The sequence below is a fragment of the Tursiops truncatus genome, chromosome 4, assembly GCF_011762595.2.
Source record: "Tursiops truncatus isolate mTurTru1 chromosome 4, mTurTru1.mat.Y, whole genome shotgun sequence".
NCBI lineage: Eukaryota > Metazoa > Chordata > Mammalia > Artiodactyla > Delphinidae > Tursiops > Tursiops truncatus.
In genome coordinates, this window is record NC_047037.1 from 89,628,956 (window position 1) to 89,649,936 (window position 20,981).

The 20,981-nt window shown below is 38.5% G+C and overlaps 1 protein-coding gene across 14 annotated transcripts in view; it reads right to left on the minus strand.

The window, feature by feature from the left end:
- Window positions 1–20,981, minus strand: part of BBX (BBX high mobility group box domain containing) — a 282,397-nt gene that overhangs the window by 14,569 nt on the left and 246,847 nt on the right. For 10 of the 14 annotated variants that reach the window (XM_033855860.2, XM_033855864.2, XM_033855865.2 and 7 more), the window contains 4 exons: window positions 20,445–20,583; window positions 16,597–16,745; window positions 7,420–7,509; window positions 5,997–6,056 (listed from right to left, as the gene is read on the minus strand). In XM_033855860.2, coding sequence (XP_033711751.1) covers window positions 5,997–6,056; window positions 7,420–7,509; window positions 16,597–16,745; window positions 20,445–20,583 — 438 coding nt within the window. Of the gene's footprint in view, window positions 1–5,138; window positions 5,348–5,996; window positions 6,057–7,419; window positions 7,510–16,596; window positions 16,746–20,444; window positions 20,584–20,981 lie in introns of those variants that run through there. The other 4 variants (XM_073804270.1, XM_073804266.1, XM_073804269.1 and 1 more) reach the window with 3 other exon arrangements.

Sequence of the window (20,981 nt, forward strand, 5' to 3'; positions counted from 1 at the left end):
GCATAATAGATGGCTGTGTGTGGACAGGCTTAAGATAATAGTTACTTAAAAAAAAACCCAGAACTATTTGGCAATGCTCCCAAACACCTTTTTTCAAGCAAGTAATCAAAAACTAGGAAAAAGGCTCCTTTCAAGTTGTAGGTCTATACCCAGGTCAAACAATCTTAGTTATTTATACTTTGATAGTTAACATAGGCCAGTGGTAGTACATATGCATTAAAAAAATTTTTTTTTACACTTAAACTTCAATAAATGCTACCAGCAAAATGAAAAGATAATTTGGTTAGAAACACTCCAAAGGAGTTTCACGACTCTGCATTAGCCCTGAAGTTCAAAGCCTCCTATACAAAGAGGCCAAAGTCTGAGTTTACAGCAACCTCTACTGGATATTCACAAGCTTCAAAATTCTAGTTTCTTATCCAGGCTTATCAGTTGTCCCTTCTGATTACAGAGGGAAGCTTGTGATCTCTCCAGTATGATCACTGAATCATAGATGAATCTTCCAGAAAAAGCATGAACCTCTTCCCAGAAAAATCCAGAACTTGTGGAGATAAGGGTACGGCAGGATTCCAAATGTATTACATTCAAATTACTGCTTATGGAAAGAAAAACCAAGGAGGTCAAAGAAAAGACATGGACACCAGAAAAGGGCTAAGAGGTCTGGGAAAGATGACCAGGTTTCTATAAGACCAGGGATAATGGAAATAACATAGTCAGAGAGAGACCTAGGTTCTACTCTTGACTTTTTAATTTACTAACTGTGGGACCAGGGGTCTCAGTTTCTTCATGTAAAGAAGGAAGCTGGACTAGATTAGCTCTAAAGGAGCCATCCAGCCCTAAAATTCTTTTCATTTTGCCACACAGCCTAGAATCAGTGTCCTGGCCAGTGTTTTCTATAGCCAGCTTCAGAGTCTCAAGGCTGTGGAAGAGTACTCCCTTCACTAGGACTGTTAGGTTTTTGTTTTTGGTGAGCTGTCAGCTGTTTTAATTTCTTTTCAGGGGTTACTCATTCTCCTATGTGTTCCAGGTGAATTGATAAAAACACAATACGAAGCCAAGGGGATGGATGCAAAGGGACTGCAAATGGAAGGTGAATCAGGCCTTAAGGCAGACTGAGACCAGGGGAAGCTCAGAAACCAGCAGACAGGAGCCAGGGGGTCAAAGGCAGGGCGGCCAATAGATACAAGTGATCATCAAGTCCCAGAGGTCTGGAGGCTGGGAGATACTGAGTGAATCAGGCTGCAGACCAAGTGAAAGAGGCAAAAAAGGAGAATGCATTGGAAGTTCTCATAAATCACTGGAAAAGAGGCAATGCAACCCTTCTATATGTTGTCTTCTCGAAACCTACTGTCAGATCAAGAAGTAATCACAGGGCCTATAGATCATCCACATTTGAGAAACATGTAATGTGTATGTAATGTGATCGCATGTAATGTGATCTTGCTGGAGTTAGGAAGAGAAGGTTAGAGTGAGTCTACCCCATGCTTTGACCCATGGGTGACCCCTAGAACATCCTGTCTTTCTGGCAGCCTAGACCGATGACAGTCTTCAGGGTCGGTGCTCAGGGAGATCCCTCTCCTAGGAGAGAAGAATTGGGGAAGGCAGGTAAGGCTAAGTCAAAGAAGTACAGGTGACCCTTGAACAACACAAGTTTGAACTGTGCGGCTCCACTTATAAGTGGATCTTTTTAAAGAAATACATACAATAGTACTACACAATCCACAGCTGGTTAAATCTGCAGATGCAGACCTGCTGATATGGAGGGCCTGGAGGGCCAGCTGCAAAGTTAGACATGAATTTTTGACCAAGGGGGTGAAGGGGGAGGGTGTACCCTTAACCCTCACTTTGTTCAAGGGTCAACTATAATTGTCTGGGACAGAACAGTAGATCTGAGTCCAGCAACATTAGCAAAGAGAAACTTCTTTTATCATCCTCTCCAGACTAGCTGGTCAAAAGGATCTCAGATAGGGACCCTAACCATATGTAGAAATTGTGGTCTATTGGGACACAATTTATTCAGATTTGCATATACTGTCCTCCCCACCAACCTGCAAGATCCAAAACAAAGGCTTAGTGGTGCAAAAAATTAATAAACAGAAACCTCAATTAAATAGAGTCAGGAGACCAGAAGGAGGAGCTCTCATGCCCTGTGATGACAGCAGAGCCCAACAGAAAAACAAAGACTCCTCTCTTCTTTCCTGGCAAGGACTCAGCCAATGAAAAGCCATGGACTTGATTTACCATAGCCTTACCTACTTCTTTCCCGCCTATAAAATTCTCCTTCCCTTGACGTGTGAGGACTTGCATACCATGGTTGTACACCTCAAATTTATATTCTCTGCTGATCCAAAATAAACCCATCTTTGCTGGAGAAATAACTGGCAGTCTATTAGTTTCAGGTCAACAGTGGTGAGGGACAGGAAATGAAAAAAACTCAGAGAGGGAAAGAGCCCAAAGTTGTATACCAAGACAGCAAGGCAGCTCCTTTTTTGCCCTCCCTGCCAAACTAATGGAAATGTGAGAAAAGAAAGGTTTTGTCCTCTAAAAACAAATTAGTCATTTCTCTTTGGGCTTGTAATTGAACACACAAACCTACCCAAGCACCACCAAACGAGTCCACAGGGCTGATTTTTACACTCCACAATAATCATAACATACTTGGAGCATATCATGTGAGGGTGATAATGTGAGCTGATTCCTGGAGCAACATTAGGAATATGGCAATCAGAGACTATCTTGTTTTCCAAACTCTGCTCCCAAAATGTAGAGTAAGTTTTTTTGGAAAGCAGCACTGTGCTTGTACTATACTCCAGGAGGCCACTAAAGTGCTCCGGAGTCATGAATTCACATGCCAACTACAGGAGGCAAACCTGCACTGAAATTATTACAGCCAAGTCTGGAATCTCATTGCCATGGGTCAGGCTCCCATGAGCTGAAAATGCAGTTAACTGCTGAATGGAAAACAGGAATCAAATGAATGAGCCTTACCTCAGATCCTGGGGACCTTGCTGAAATTATAAGGCAACTATTTTGAACTTAGGAAAAGAGATCAAGTTAGCCTGACTGTGTGGATCATATTTCAAAATCTAACTAGAAAACCAGATTTTTCTCCCCTGTAATTAGATTTATGTATTGCAAAGACACTAATCTTTTAGAGATACCTAGTTTGAGGTTTAGGGTTTTTTTTCTTTCCTTGTAAGACAGCATTTATAATTTCAACAAATGAGGGCTATCCACAAACACCTGAAAAATCAAAACTGCAGTGGCCAGCGTACTTTAGTGCTGGTTTCTTCCCTTCCTGCTTACATTGGTCAGGCTTCAATTCCTTATCATGTATTTGGGGCTGATAAGGTCTCCTTAAATTGACTGGAGATACTGTTACGATTAGTTTTCACAGAAAGTATACGTGAAAGCCCTCTGGAAACATAAAGCAGTATAGTAATCATCACCATCATTATTACTACAATTAGAAACCTCTACCTTAAGCATGAACATATGACACCATAAGTTGGTAGAAAGACAAACACAGTGGCAGAGGGAGGTCATCTTGGTTTATCTGAAAACTTTAATTCTAGCCTATAGGCAATCTGTTTTTTTTGATCTGCAAAAATTTCAAGAAGTGGTTTAGCGATTTTGAATTTTAAAAGCATGGGGAGAATTCTTAAAATAGATTATAAGCATAGCATTTAAACCTCAGATGTGATTACTAAACACCTGAAAATTTCTAATATCTTGGGGAAAAAAAATTCAAAGCCAATTATACTCAGGGTGGTGTAAAAAAAGGATAGTGAACTTTAAGTCATCCACTTTAACAGAAGCCAGGAGCGGCTAACAGCTCTGAAGCCTCAGTTGAGTCAATATTTCATTTATAGACATCAGCTACAAACAACTCCTGTCTAACCTTTGCCCAGGATAGCCTACACATGCTAACTGTCCTGATTATGGTTTAATTTTTCTGTCCTTATATATTTATAATATCCAAGGTAAAGTTTTAATAAGCAATGATACGGACATAGGTGAGAAAGAGGATGGAGTAAAGGGCCTAGATAATTTACAAAGCACGTAGTCACCACCTGAACAAGTAAATGTAGGGGATGTTATAAAAATAAATAAAAAAAAAAGTCACTTTAAGTTACTGGTTAACTTCCAACCCTCAAACTGATTCCTTTTTTTCTGGCCATGTAAAATGAATTTGCATCTACACTAAAGGACATGCAATTTTCAGTGCATGTTCTCCACAGTTTTGTTCCATATACATTAATAGTAAATATAATTAAACATCAACAATAATAAATATTTCCAACTAAACCCTTTGGACTGCCTAGAAGACTCAAAATTGATTTGCTTTTCTGACCTGCAAAGGGCAGAAAATTAGGGCTTCAGAATATGGTATTTTTGGTATCACACCACCCACTCAAGATATCACAGTAATAAAATCATCAGGTGTTAGAAGGGAAATGAAATGTATAGATCATGTATTACTATGCCTTCTCATTCACTCCACCCCTAAACACACATATCTTACAACAGAGTACAAATGTGGACAGTGAATCCTAGTAAGGTTAAATGGTCTGTCCTACTGAAAACTGCTAATTAGTGGCAGATCTGAGACTAGCACCCAGGTCCCCTAATTCCTACTTACTTCGCTCTTTATACCACCCTGGCACATGCTATGATACCTCCTTTTGTATGAAGTAGGGTTTTCATTGTTTAAAACCAAAATATTTAGAATAGTATCATTTTAAGAAAAGAGTAACATTATCTTAAATGCCTCTTTTAGATTCCTCTGATAGTTCATCAGTGCCTTACGTTTATTTTTAAAATACACAAGTGTGAATGTGTGTCAGTTTGGGGATGTTAGGATTTAATGCTGAGAGCAGCACAACAATTCATATTTTGTTTTGCCAGCAAAGTGCAGAAATGATACTCCACAGAGGTTGTAAATGTGAAGTAACAAGCCAGAAAAGAGATGTACTGCTGGCATTTTCTATAAAAGCAAAACGACACAAAAGCAGACATGCAGCTCATGTGAACTGTGCCTACCAAACAACAGAAGTTCAGGTTTATAATGAACTCAAATTTGAATATTTTTCACAAATATCTTTAAAACATGAGTATTTTTTTTTATAAATGACTTAGGCCACATGTGCATTTTAATTTTTTTCTCCTTTTAACAAAGAAATGAGGGTACATTTGGAAATCAATAGGATGGACTTGTTCATCAAGTTCCCCATAAGTAAATCAAAGGGGTAATAAATCAAACGATGATCACTACGGTCCCTTCTAGTTTTCAGATGAAGTGACTCCTCATTAAGCACTACAAAAATGTTCAGCTCTTCTAAAATATCTAAATGGAAAAGAGAGCATCAGTGGGAAGAATGGAAGGATGGCTCCTTACCACCACGAAATCAACATTCACCTAAGGGTTCAATATTTAAGAAGAATTAAAGTCACAAATAAATACGACTGTGGGAAATTTTGAAATAAAATCTGTACCTATAACATCATACCAGCCAAGGGACTTTTCTTTGGCTACAGTAAGCCTCGGGGACATTCCATTTGATCACAGTTAGAGGAAGTGGGAGGTGGGCTAGGAACGAAGTTCAGGTCAGGAACCATGTCTGCAGGGCACTCACGTCCAGCAAACCAGGAGAGCCCCATGCTGCCCTGACTCCCCATGAGCACCCGCCTGCAACGTGAGCCGCAATACTGAATAGTTTTCAGTTATGAAAACCTCTAATTTCTGGTTATTGTGGTTTAAAGCTTACAAATCCCCCTTTCACAAATTAAACTCCAAAGGACACACAGCCTGACCCTTAGTAGGATCAAAAATCTATCAGTTTTGATTTGAAAATTAAAAATAACCCAATTATGAACACTCAGGTCTAATGCCGTCGGTTAAACCTATATAAATTATGCCAGTTTAAACCTACAAAACTTATGCCATTTCCAGCACAGACTACCTGAAATGATACAATGAATGTTGCTTCTTTTACCTTCTGTAGGGTGAATGGCATCCAAGAAGAGTTGCTTGTTTGACCATTTATCCCCACTTCCTAAAAAAACAACAACAGAAAAGGAAAGTGAAACTCTACCCCTAGTATAGACATATACACTATAAAAATAAGACAATACACAAAACCACTTCAATAAAAAGCATTATCACACAAATGAAGCAGAATTTTACTTCAACTACTTAAGTCTCAAAACTGCATTTGCCAGCTAAAATAATTAGGCCATATAGGAAATGCATTAAAAGTAAACAAATTTGCCTTTTTAAAAATATGTTGTTGGATAATTTCTATGACCTTAATCAAGATAACCTGAAGATTGGTTAAAAGGTAAGGATAAAAGCTGACATTTTACCTAAAGAGTGATCTCTCTCCACTGGAAGCAGAGAATAAATATTAACATACAAAACAAAACTAAGAGGCTAAAGTGGAGGTGAAAATAAAACCCAAATTAAGCAAAAGGTTACACACAGGAACACAGAGGCACGTATGTCTACACATGGAAGACAGCTGCATTTAAAGCCTCATTCCAGAAACACGAAAGGCTCCACATCTGGCCATGCAAGTAGGATGCAAATGGGCATCAGGCTCATGGCAGTCACGACACTAACATGCAGGAGATGCTAGAGAAAAAGCCTGACTTCCAGGACACGTGGCTATACTGAACCAGATGGGATTTATCTTCTGTGTGAAAGAAGGATAGGAGTCTGACCTGTGAGAAGAGACAAATCTTCAGATGAGCCCTGAAGAGGTTCAAGGGCCTATCCAGATCGTAACAACGAGACAGATGCTCAGAGTAAAGGGAGGGTTGAGTGCGTATATTTCTAGCGCCCTCTGGAAATAACAGTTATGTGACTGAAGGAGGTGGGAAGAGTCTGACAAAGTATATAAATAGAAAAAAAGAAGATAGATAGGTTATGATGTAGGAGTGGAATCCTCCTGGACAAGAATCCTCAAGTGTCAGAGAAAGTATAGCAACTGTGGGACTTTCATACGCATACGAAACTGGTAAGATTTCAGGAGGCAGGAAAACGTGGTCCTGCTATGAAGGCTGCCAAACATGAAAAAAACAAGAATAGTCAAAGAAAATAAGTGGAGAAGAGCTCAAGAAGACTAAATTAGAAAATGCACCAAATACAAATAAAAAGAAGCAATTTCAGGATTCATATGGAACTCTGAAAATAGAGACAAACATGGGATTTCAGTAGGAATCCAAGTGAAGAAGATCTCTCTTTGCAATTAGCTGCAGAATCTAGAAACAATGAATGTGCCTGCGTCAGGAGCGGATGACATTGAAGCAAGCAAAGGGGAGGTAGAGGCAAAGGCGGTGCAGTGAAGCATCATTCAAAGATGAATTCACAATGGACGTGGCCAAGAAATCTTAATGGAGGATGGAAGGCACCAATACCTTTTTCCGGAACATTAGGCTTCTCCTTTTTGTGCTTATATTTGCTGACAATTTTGTGGAATAAGTTCTTTTTCTGAGACTGGAAAGGACCTACAGACAATATTAATATAAATATATTTAAAATTCACAATGTTTCATAAAAAAATACTGTGTTTCTAAACAATTACACCCTCCCCCAGCTTGTGGAATAAGCAAACTGATTCACAAGAAATGTCATCTTGCATCTTTTCTCATCTAACTCGTGCTTAGCGTCCTTCCCTAGACTTACTGAAAAACCAGTGAGATTTTCCTTAGAAATATATTGGACAGAAGTCTCCATTAGGGCTGGGACTCCCTCAGCAGAAACTGCAGATTTAGTGACTAGAGACAGACCACAACCAGTAACAGCAGAGTAGATGCAGTCTGTAATAAAGAAAAGGTTTTACTTTAGATTCCTAAATACCATGAAGGAAAGGATGGCACTGGCATTTCATCTCTCCTAAGAAACTGATTTTCACAAGGACAGCAGTTTGAGGACAACTTTTGGGTTGGCCCGACAGCTTTCTAGCCTATTCTGAGGATATTCTAGGAGGAAAAAAAGTGATTTAAAAATAGAAAAATATTTGCCAAAACTTTTTTTTGGAGGGTGGCGGGGGTAGGGGAGTGGGGAGAAGTCTCAGACTGTATCTTAGTTTTTTCACATAAAGAAAAGAGAATTGGGATTTTTCAGTCACCCATCAGAAAGGCCAGTAACAGCACTGACCTCCAAAAAGCAGGTTGCTTTCTACACTTGACTGATATTCCTATGTGAAACTGACATTTTCCATAACTTCTGTTTCCTCGTGTGTAAATGGGGATAATAATAGTGCCCAAGTCACAGGGCTGAAGGGAGAATTAAAAAATTAGAAGCTCTAGGGCTTCCCTGGTGGCACAGTGGTTGAGAGTCCGCCTGCCGACGCAGGGGACACGGGTTCGTGCCCCGGTCCGGGAGGATCCCACATGCCGCGGAGCGGCTGGGCCCGTGAGCCATGGCCGCTGAGTCTGCGCGTCCGGAGCCTGTGCTCCGCAATGGGAGAGGCCACAACAGTGAGAGGCACTTGTACCGCAAAAAAAAAAAAAAAAAATTAGAAGCTCTGTAAGCTGCTCCTGCTGCCAGTGTCTGCATCCACATGCCCTGACTTCCTGCCAGAGGTAAACTATCTGTGCTCCTATCTAAAGTATACAATAAAATGGTTTTTATATTCACAAATATTTGCAGCCACCATCAATTTTAGAACATTTTTACCACCTCAAAAATAAATCCCATATTCTTTAGCTATCACCCCTCCCGACATCTGTATTCTCCCTATCCCAGACTGCCCTGGCTAGAACCTCCACTATAATGTTGGATAGAAATGGTGAGAGCGAACGTCCTTGTCTTTATTCCCTATCTTAGGGGGAAAGCAACAAATCTTTCACCATTAAGCATAATGCTAGTTGTGAGGTTTCTTTTTTTTTTTTTTTTGGTGTCTTTTATCAGGTTTAATAAGTTCCCTTTTATTTCTGAGTTTGTTGGACGTGAATCATGAAAAGGTGTTGCATTTTGTCAAATGCTTTTTCTACATTTTCTACGTCTATTGAGATGATCCTGTGGATTTTTCTTTGTTGTTGTTTTACTGATATGGTAAATTACATCAACTGATTTTTGGATGTTAAACCAACCCTGCATTCCTGGGGTAAAATACCAATTGGTCACGGTATATAATTCTTCTTATATCAATTCACTTTGTTAGTATTTTGTTAAGGATTTCTGTGTCCATATCTGTTAGAGATAGTGGTCTGCAATTTTTCTTTTTTGTGATGTTTGTCTAGTTTTGACATTAGTATAATACTGGCCTCATAGAATGATTTGGGAAGTGTTCCCTCCTCTTCCAATGTTATGGACAAGCTTATGAAAAACTGGTATTAATTCTTTAAGTGTTTGGAAGAATTCAGTGGTGAAGCCATCTGGGTCTGGTACTTTTTCGATTACTAAATTCAATCTTTACACTAGCTATAGGTCTATTCAGATTGTCTACTTCTCCTTAAGTCAGTTTAGGTAGTTTGTGTCCTTCTAGTAATTGTCTGTTTCATGTAGGTTATCTAATTTACCGGCATATAACTTTTCATAGTATTCCTTTATAGTCCTTTCCAGTTTTGTAAGGTCGGTAGTAATGGCCCCTATTTCATTTCTGATTCTAATGATTTGAGTCTTCTTTTTCCCTTGGTCAGTCTAGCTAAACATTTATCAAATTTGTTGTTCTTTTCAAAGAATTAGCTTTTGGTTTTAATGATTTTCTCTATTGTTTTCCTATTCTTTAATTTCATTTCATTAATCTCCTCTCTAATCTTTATTATTTCTTTTCTTCTACTTCCTTTAGGTTTAGTTTGTTCTTCTAACAGTGTCTCAAGACAGGTTATGTTATTGATTTGAGATCTTTCTTCTTCCTTAATACATGCATTTACACCTATAAATTCCCCTCTAAGCAATGCTCTGGCTGTATCCTACAAATTTTAGTATGCTGTGTTTTCATTTTACTCATCTCAAAGTATTTTCATATTTCCCTATTGATTTCTTCTTTGACTTATTGGTTATTTAGAGTGTGTTGCTTAATTTCCACATATTTTTGAGTTTTCTAAATTTTTTCCTGCTGTTCATTTTTAATTTCATTCCGCTGTGGTCAGAAAACATAATTTGAATTATTTCAATCCTTTTAAATTTACTGGTTTGTTAAATGTCCCAGCATACTGTGTATTCTGGAGACTGTTCCATGTCCACCTGAGAAAAATGTATATGATGCTGTTGTTGGGTGGAGCATTCTATATATATCTGTTAGGTCTAGCTGTTGTAGAGTGTTCAAGTCTTCTCCTTCTTTGTTGATATTTGGCCTTCTTGTTCTATCAAAACTATTCTTTTTTCCATATCATTGCTCACCTTCTGATACATTATATACTTTTCTTATTGTTTAGGCTTGTGTATTCCTGGTAGTCCCACTAAAATGTAACCTCCCTGGCAGCAGGGTTCTTTGTTTTCATTCACAGATATATTCTACATGCCTAGAGCAGTGCTTAACACATGACTGATTCTCAACAATACTGTTGCATGCACAAATAAATAAAGCTCTTAAAACACTGATGGCATCAATAAAGAGCTCAAGAAATGACAGTTTTTGCTATGATTACTGATAACATAAAGGTGTATAAGTGTTTTTTGATGACTACACCAAGTCATCCTAAATAACCAATAGCAAATACTTCTGAATTGGGTGGTGGTGATCTGAAATGGAAACAGAAAACACTTCTTATTTGTTTTTTTGGGGGAGGTGGGGGGGGGGAGTGAGCAAAAAGGGAAAGAAAATAAATTTAACAAATACAAAGAAAATATATCATGTATACAATCTACACTAATATTATACGTATTCCCTATAGTCCATTTGCAATTACTCATATGTATTTTATACAATCTAGGAAACTGCAGGCCAGTGCACATGAATGACAGACACATGGGTAATCACAGAAAACAGAAGAAGAAGAAAGCATAAAAACAATTCTGAGACTTCTCAGGACCATAAGGATTCTAGTGATTTACCCACAGGAAAATAATTTAATAATAATAAGCTATTGCCTCACAGGGAGAATGATTTCTGTGTTCATCACTGTGCATGAGGACAATGGGATAAGGAAGTGGTTCACAGAAGCAAACTGATTTGATGTATGGAATGGGTTAAGAAAGAAGAATAGAATACATATTTTCAGACCAAACCATACTCAGACAAATCTAAAAAGTATAATTTAAGGACAAAACTAAATATAGAGCTTGCCAATTTTAACATAAAAAAAGAACATCCAGGGTGGTTTAGTACATAGAAGAGCTCCTGTAAACTTATATTTTTAAACCTCCTTGCTGCTAGCCATCCCCAAACTATAACTATAAAACAAATCTAAGCAAATGACAAGTTCAGATAAAAAAGAAAGTGACAAACTTGAAGGAGTAATAGATAAGATGTGATGGTATTCACTGAAAAGCAGTAGTTTTAGAGTCAAGAAGTGAACAATTTGATTCCTGCCTACCAGGAATTTTTCCATAGTTAATTATTCTATTAACATAGAAATATGTCCATGGAGGGAAAAGGTAGGAAGTCAAAAGCAGAGAAAAGAGTTTTAGAAGGAATCATTCAGAAAGCAAAGAACTGGCAACTGTCTTTCACTAAAACACCATCTCATGTTTCCATGCCATCTCATCTCATTTTCCTACCAAATTTCTTTAAAGACTGTATCAGCTTCCACTTCCTTATGACAAAATCACCTGTTGCTGGCATATAAACTAGCTTAGGACTCCACGTACATTTTGGGGCTGGATGACCTGTGTTTTGAAGGTATCAAACTCTTTGGCACCCCAACTTCACAGCTGGGTAGAAAATAGCAGAGACAAATCACAATCTGAGCGGGTAAGAAGGGTGCCATAGAGACATTAACAATAACTTTTCCAAAACATTAATGTTGTTCATGGTTTGCTGAAAAATGGACATGTTTTGGCTGAGAAGTGTAGTGACATAGGAGCCATTTCAGTATTAGCATGGTATGAAAACTTTTCAAGGTCAGCAAGTAAGGTGAATTAAGTGAACCTTGCTCTGGAGAACTATTATAGAAAACAAGTGTTCGGCATAACTAGAATGGTGGTGGCTTAATGTCCAGTTTCTATAGTTTCATGTTTTTAAGTTATAAAAAGGGAAAAAGGTTTATTCTAAGACTAGGCTGTCATTTCTGTAATGAACACATAAGTGATGAATGACCAGTGAAACAACAAATTCCTTTGCAATAATTTATAGCAGAGCTTCCCTGGTGGCCTAGTGGTTAAGAATCTGCCTGCCAATGCAGAGGACATGGGTTCGAGCTCTGATTTGGGAAGATTCCACATGCTGGGGAGCAACTAAGCCCGTGCGCCACAACTACGGAGCCTGTGCTCTAGAGCCCGTGCTCTGCAGCAAGAGAAGCCACCGCAATGAGAAGCCCGTGCACCGCAATGAAGAGTAGCTCCTGTTCACTGCAACTAGAGAAAGCCCATGCGCAGCAACAAAGACCCAACACAGTCAAAAATAAATAAATAAAATAAATAAATTTATTAAAAAAAATAATTTATACCAAAGTGCTCCCAGCTGCTTGGCATATGAATCTGTGGACTGGAGTAAGTTCAAGTAAACCAGCCACAATCAAGTTAGGATTCACTGAGGGGAAGGGGCCATCTTAGTGCGCTAGACATACATGCCTTGTTTAAAAAAAAAACTCAGGATTATACTAGGTATACCTTTTATACATGCAAATGTGCTGTCACCATGTTCAAGAAAATGTCTGGTGGCAGTGAAGACTCTCAGTTACATGGCGAAAAACAGAGTTCTGCCCAACCTGGAAGCTATCACTTCCTGATAGGAAAGGATGGCCTGGCTTTCATCACATTTCAGCTCTTGAGCACAGAAAGTATCTTCAGGTTGGCTCAAACCCAAACAGGGGTTCCTGTCCTCAGTCTTTTATTTTGTAAACCTGCTTCTTTTATTCCACTGTGATTTTTAAAAATCTCAAATCCTTAACCATTTGAAATTTCAATCTTGCAGTGTAAGTGTGAATTGGAAAAAAAAATGAGAACGACCAACAGTATGTTTGTTAATGGGCAAAAAACAATGTGAAAAGATAAAGAAATAAGGGAGGAGAAATTAAGTCAAGGGTCAAGCTCAGGCATAATTTAAACACTCTAAATTGAACTCAATTAACTTCTTCTCCATGACCCTACTTTGCTTGAAAATTACTATTTTACAGAGCAGTCCGACTTCTGAAACTTTTGTAAAAAGTGCTTCGTACATTAAGAGTAAATACACACTTAAAATAATGTGTCAAAACGAACCTCTTAAGAAGTTACAATTAAATTTAGATTTATAATTCAAAGCTTTCATTTGAATATATATAAGTAACCGTGGGAGAGAAACCAGAAAACACTATAGGAATGGGCTGCTTCAGCTGACCTGCACTGTGAGTTAGATGGATTCTAATTTCCTGGATAATTTGTTCTTAGAAGCAAAGGGAAATTCTATTCCTAAATCATCTATATACTAAGCCTACTATAATACAGTCTGAGTCTCCTTGGAGGAAGGCGAAAATTATTTTCATCCCTTTTTATTGTAAAGTTTCTGACAAGACCTATTACATAGACATAAGGGACAGGGCAGAGATGGTGGAGGGGACGATGGAAAAGGGGAAGACTACTTAGAAATACAGATATAAATAAGAAGACCACTGGAAAAACAGAATTGTTAAGCCCAAGCAGGTGCTATGATTTTGAGATATGTAACTATATAAATCATTTTCCTCTAGAAATTACATTTCATAAAAATTCTATACGTATAACCTGGAGGAGCTAAAAAAGTACCTAGTATAAGGCAGGGAAAAATTGTAGTAAGTGTTGAATAACAAATATAGGAGAAAATAAAATACAGACAAATGGCAAACTGTGGGAGAAAAAATGGGGTTTCCTATGAATACTCGCTCCTTTACTAAAGAACTAATGATCTCACTCACAATGTTTGCTTTGAACGATTCATTATGTAAAGATGCAAAGGGTCTAGACTCCAAGAAAACAATCTCCTCTATCCTCTAAAGATCAGGCAATTACAGCACAGCTGGTATGATAATTTCATTAATAACTTGTAGGATAGTACACTGGCACTGCTAATGCCAAATTACAATCAGCCACAAATACTATTTCTTTAGTTTGCTAAATAGAGAATATATTATTTAATTTCTGCTTTATTTTAATCACATTTTGCTCCACAAGTCGGAATGCAGAGCAAAATCTAAAGCCTTGACAGACCTCCTACCTATGTAATTATTGATATCCTGTATAAGAACCAGGGACTTTGTGGCTTGAGAGGCATAATGGAAGAGTTAAGGTGATACTGTATAAAGTATAATCCAAAACTCCAAAAAGCTATTTCATAGCAAAAGAAATACTGTTAATCTCAGCTGGCAGAGGAAAAACATATAACAGACAACCAAGACCCAAGAGCAGGTCTCGTGAAAATACATTCTAACTTCAGGGTTTTATAGCTTTACAAAGATAAATCTACTGTTACTGTCCCTGAAGGATAATTTGGCCAACTTCAGAGCTCTAAAATGAATGTCTCCAACTGCAAGGAGTGGAGGAAGAGAATACATCCTGTACAGCAATCAGTTAAGTTCCATTTTATTAGCTTGTCAGGTATTTATCAGCAACTTTAAATCCAAGAATTATGGGGCTGATGATACCTGGCATCTTTGGGCTCATGGACTACTTTACCTATTCCTAAATATCTCTAGGGCACAAGGACTGTCATTTCATTTGGCAATCTATTACAGTGCTCAGCTACCTACCTGTCAACAAGCTGCTTTATTTCTTTCCTATGTATCTTGGGAGATCTCAGAACAACCCTATTTTATTTTCCCAGATGAGCAGACTTGGTGATGCAACGTTTCTTTTTTAGTTCTTTATTCACTAGACTTGTTTTTATTAACCACAGCGGAAAGCCAAGCTAAATCTAAAATCACTTTTACATTCTTCCCTGCTTTTAATCATGAAGGAAGAATATTTTTCAACCTTTCAGATTCATCCTGAGATACAGGTCTCCTCAGTTGTTTCAATTCCAGTGTACAATGGGGGTTTTAGGTCTTGAGGGAAAAAGGTTTACGTTTCTTCAGACATAATTTTTCCCTAGATATATATACCTTATATACTTCCCCAAATCTATGAAATTATATATCCTCATTAACATTTATCTTTGATCATTATCCATGATTGCTAGATTTGGGCAAGATTTATGTAAAGATATATGTCATCATCTATCCATCTATCCAACTAAAAAACACACACACAAAAGAATTAATCTGATTTGCCATAAAGCAAGCAACAGGTAGCCTCTTTTACAGGGTAATTATGAGAAATCTACCAAATCCTGCTCAGAATTCGATCCTGGAAATAACAAAACCTTGGCCACACTAGTTCTTCATCTCTCCATTCACTACCCTTACAGGAGAGCTACCAAAAGAAGTCTTTCACATCTGTATGGAAAACTAGAGGTATATTTGCCCATCAACCTTTAGACCTAAAGTAAAATCAGAAGACGAGTTTCTCACTGGGAGCAATACTGTCATTTAGGGTAGGACAATTCTTCATTGTACTTGAATGTCCTGGGTGGGTCTGGATGTTTAGAACCCCAGCCCCTGCACCACAAATGTAATGGTGGTCCCAGGTGTTGAGACCACTGAAAAGGCACCCCCCACTCTTTAAAACCCCTCTAAGGGGCTTCCCTGGTGGCGCAGTGGTTGAGAGTCCGCCTGCCGATGCAGGGGACACGGGTTCGTGCCCTGGTCCGGGAAGCTCCCACATGCCGCGGAGCAGCTGGGCCCGTGAGCCATGGCCGCTGAGCCTGCGCGTCCGGAGCCTGTGCTCTGCAACGGGAGAGGCCACAACAGTGAGAGGCCCGCGTACCGCAAAAATAAATAAATAAATAAAACCCCTCTAGGAACTACAGTGTTGCCCCTAATGAGTGCTGAGATCCACCCAAGTCAAACTGATAATTTAAAAAGCTTCCTTGATATACACAGAGGAGAATCTGATATTCTTGAAAACACAGCATTTTTCTAAATTTAACGAAACCAATAAAAATTATATTGCCGGAGTATTACAGGGAGTTTTATTTTCATTTGATTCACACTGCCAGTAAAGAATAGAGTCTCCCTATTAGGTGAATGGAAGGATTTCACTACCCCAGAGTCCAACCTGTTGCAGACAGACAGGGAACAGAAGAATTAGGCTCAGCCAGCAGTTTCTGCTCAAGAGAAGCTCAACATTCCCAATCTGAATTCTGGAGAGCAGGAGGTCGAAGACCATGTATAACACTTTCAAAAGAGCTACACACTTATGGGCAAATGTATAGGCTGAGATGCCAAAGGACAAAGGCTGAAGAGACTTAGGAAGGAAAGAAGAGAGAGAGAAGTAAGGCAGGAACCAAGATAATCTTGGAAAGCAACCTGAAATTCCAACTCGCTGCTTCAACTGTAAACCCAGTTACGTTATCTAAAGGGAGCTGCAAACGCTGAGAAAAGGCTTCAGTTAGATTCTGACCATACTGCAGGAAAGTACAGCACACATCTAACCTTTGCTGGTTTTAGTCGGTTCTGAGGACATATTTCCAGTCTTCTTCTTTTTTCTTGGGACAGGTACACATTTCCGGTCAAATGTAACAGGACTATACTGAGGGAGGCTGTTGAATTTCTTTTCAAATTCTTCATCCAGCTTTGCTGAGCTAATAAAAGAGGGGAAGGGATAGAATCAATCAGCACATGATGTAAATATTTAAACAGAAAATGATCTAAGATATATTTAAAGATATTCCATTTGAAAATGGGGTCCCTAAGAATTAGGGCATTATTAATAAATTCTGTGCAAGGACAAAAAACATCTTTTCAGAAATGCTTGAGATTTACCAACACAATTTTCTTCATAAACTCATACAACAGGTTATTACCTTAGAAAAGTAGAAACATTATATAAAAATAGCAGAATATTTTTTAAAGTGGAGAATTTGCTGTTCTTTCCATTGGCGTGGGAATTTTTCATTAAGTTCAATACAAAGCATATTCCATCCAGACAAGTTTCTCATTCTAAAGATTCTCGTGTGTGTGTGTGTGTGTGTGTGTGTGTGTGTGTGTGTATGCAAGCTTACTGACAGTATGGTATATTGGTAATTTTGTAAGCTTAATTTAAAAAAATTATTGACTAGTACGTGATTAAAATATACACACACAAAGAAAATGCAAACAAATATTCTGAATATTAGAAAAAAATTCTGGGCAGTTGACCAGGATGAGGACAAGATACTCAGTGAAAAAAGTAAAGCCAATTTTCAAAGAACACAACTGGCAGAGAGGCAACATTGCCTTAACGCAAACCACAAATGACTTCATAAATGCCACCAGCAAGCCACCAGCAAAGTTGGGAAATCCTTGGGTTGCTTTTGACTGTCTGTAAGTCCCCCTCACAGCAATGGCAGTATGCCTGCTGGATCCTAGGCTAGCTGCTGGCTTTCATTTATAGTGAGACTTATTAGCTAAGATGCAACCCAAACAGATGGGAGAAGCTGCAGAACTGCTGTGCTTGGTAGATGGAAAATGGAAAGCGTACTGAGAAGAGAGCAGCTTTGAGTACCAACTTACAAGAAGTTAACGTGTTAGGCTGCTACCTGAGGGATGTCCTTGAGGTGTGTCCACTTAAGACTATTCTCAGTTTTGGAGAAATGTACAGGAATTGGGAGCAGAGATAAGACAGTCAGATGACCATCAGAATGGCCAACTGAAAAAGGCCACTACTAAGTTCTAACAAAGCAGTGAAGGGTGGTGGGTGGGAGTGATGTTCCTCCCTTAATAAAACTGTCTTTTCTCATTTCAGTTAATAAATATTTATACTAATGGAAAATCAGATACTATCTGATACTAATCAGATGCTGTCAGAAAGCTATCTATAAGTCGTAAATTTTTCAGATACTCTGGATAACCAAAAGAAAAATACGAAAATGCAAGCTGTAACTCCTTAGGTCCTTTCTTTTTTCAACTAGAATAATTACCTATGTTTTTCGTGGAGAAGTCTATAAAAGTAGAACTGCCAATACTGAGTGAATTTTCCTTGGCTATAGTTAACTAAACAGGGAGCACACTTTCTGCAATAAAAAGGTTTAAAATGCTCATTTAGAAATCTCAGAGAAGACTGACAGGATCTGGCATTTTTCACTGCTCATGAACTATGGTGGCATGTTCCAAACAAAGCAAACCCAGATAGTCTGATTCTGATAGGCCAATTTGTATAGAAGGGAGAAGAGGAAAGATCAGAGTTTTATCACCGATTTAGCCTGCAGAAAACCACACTCCCAGTTAAATACATGTGGCTTCCTTAGAAATGATTAAAACAAAAAAAAAATACCCCACATCCCAATCTCTTTTCAGGAACAGATTTTCAAAAGATTGTTTCACTTTTCTTCTTCCTCAAAGAAGACTGGTAAAAATCTCTCTCTCATAGCTTCAGCAGTTTTGAATGGAAGCACCAGAGAACTTTCTGCTGGGGAGCCTTCATGCCGGCTTAATTCCCCTGGCCTTCATATTGTTTGCAACAAGACCTGCTTCCTTCTCAGTTTGCAGACCCACAGGGCACTGGTAGTTCCAGGAGATATAGCGCACTGGTCCTGATGCTCAATTGTCACTTTTTAAGAAAATCATGCAAATACTTTTGTATTTGACAATGACAAATGTGAGGATTTTCATGTCATTCTTTAAGCATAATGTCAGCAAAACTAATTTGAACTACTTTGGACTTTTAAAAACGTTAGAAACAAAATATATAAAATTATAAATATATCATCTCGATATATATAATATTGAGGAATCATCATCACAAGAAATAATTTCCACCCTCCCACTGTATGATGAGGGCCTTAAGATTAACCAGACCTTAAAGCACTGTAACGTCCAGTTGAAAAAGTACACTATCCCACAAAAAGAAATGCAAATATTTATGGATAAACCAAGTATAATACTCCCAAATGCATAAAATTTGCATGCCTCTAACATACTTATGAAAAAATATGGAAAATATATTAAAATGTACTTATTTCTAGTCAATGTATTCTTTTCAAATTGGGCTAATGAGAAATCTCAAAGGAATTTTAAAGCAGTACAACTGAATATACAGATGATTTCTTCACCAATATAAAGTAGTGAATCTCCTAACAAAATGCTTTCTGTTAAGATTGGTATTAGGAGTCTGTTTTATATAATAAAAAATGAAATAATTCTTTTTTTTTTTTAGAGTTTTATTAATTAATTAATTTATTTTTGCTGTGTTGGGTCTTCGTTTCTGTGCGAGGGCTATCTCTTGTTGTGGCAAGCGGGGGCCACTCTTCATCGCGGTGCGTGGGCCTCTCACTATCGTGGCTTCTCTTGTTGCAGAGCACAGGCTCCAGAAGCGCAGGCTCAGTAGTTGTGGCTCACGGGCCTAGCTGCTCTGCGGCATGTGGGATCCTCCCAGACCAGGGCTCGAACCCATGCCCCCTGCACTGCGCCACCAGGGAAGCCCTTTTTTTAAATTTTTATTTATTTTTATTTATTTTTGTGGTACGCGGGCCTCTCACTGTTGTGGCCTCTCCCGTTGCAGAACACAGGCTCCAGACGTGCAGGGTCAGTGGCCATGGCTCACGGGCCCAGCCGCTCCGCGGCATGTGGGATCTTCCCAAATCGGGGCACGAACCCGTGTCCCCTGCATTGGCAGGTGGACTCTCAACCACTGCGCCACCAGGGAAGCCCATAAAAAATGAAATAATTCTTAATGATTTTATCTTGATGTATGCTCTTTCTTGATACTGCATTTTAATACATAATTAATTGCTGAATATTCTCTGTATCAAGAGAATACTTAATCTAATATTTTAATCTCAGAGCATTAGAACATAGCTTACACAAAACAAAGTCAGAGGTAGAAACATAATTTTATCTACATTTTCAGCTGTCATTATTTTATAAACATGTACATAACCTTCAGAAATATTAAATGAAGTACATACAGTATGTAAAATGAGCAAAGTATAAACATACGTATATAATATCCATCATAAATTTCAGATGAGAAATGCATCCTGGAGATGTATTGTAAATGTAAAACATATATAATGTAACGCCACTAATACAAGATGGACCTCCGTTCAAACTCAGGCCTAAGTCTAAAATCTACACATTTTGTACTATACTTAAAACATGAATGACACTATCACTCACACAACCATGCTAACAGCAGGAATCATGCGATACACTTGATTTGTGTTCCTTCATGTGCTTACTAAGACGGCAGGAGGTGCTGACTGGATACTCCAAGAACAAGCAGTTAGTGATCTGTTTACCTTGAAAATACCACCACATTTGGGGTCTGTGCTGTGTGTCTGACTGTGCTCACAGACACTTACCCAAGGAGAGAGTCTTCCTTTGGCTTTGTCTTCTTGAACTTCTTGCTTCCACTGGTCCCACTCTGGTTAAATGTCCAGCTTTCTTCATTCCAACACCCTTCGTGATCAGAGGAGTTTCCTTTTCCTGAGCTTCGTTTCCCTAAGGAAATTCAAAAGAAAGAGTGTGCTTGGTATATTGGGATGGAAGGGAAATCATCTTAGTTGCTTCACAAGTGATCTCTTGACCCCTTAGGTATCATTTGCATGATGCCATTTGTAACTATTTCAGATTCCTCAGAGTGATTCCTGATGGACCACCTTTAATAACAGAACATGCAAAAAAGTAACTTACAGACTCTGAGATCCACAATCTCATCATAGCAGGTGCTACATGACTCATGAGACAGACTAACTATCAATACTACTAATTTTTCCATTAGATAATCAGCCTGAGGTGTGGGAGCCCTTTTCTGGTATGCACTATTAATTCTAATTTCCCCAAGACTTACTGGAATGACATCCCTGGAGAACTATGTACTCTCAAGGATCTTCATTCAG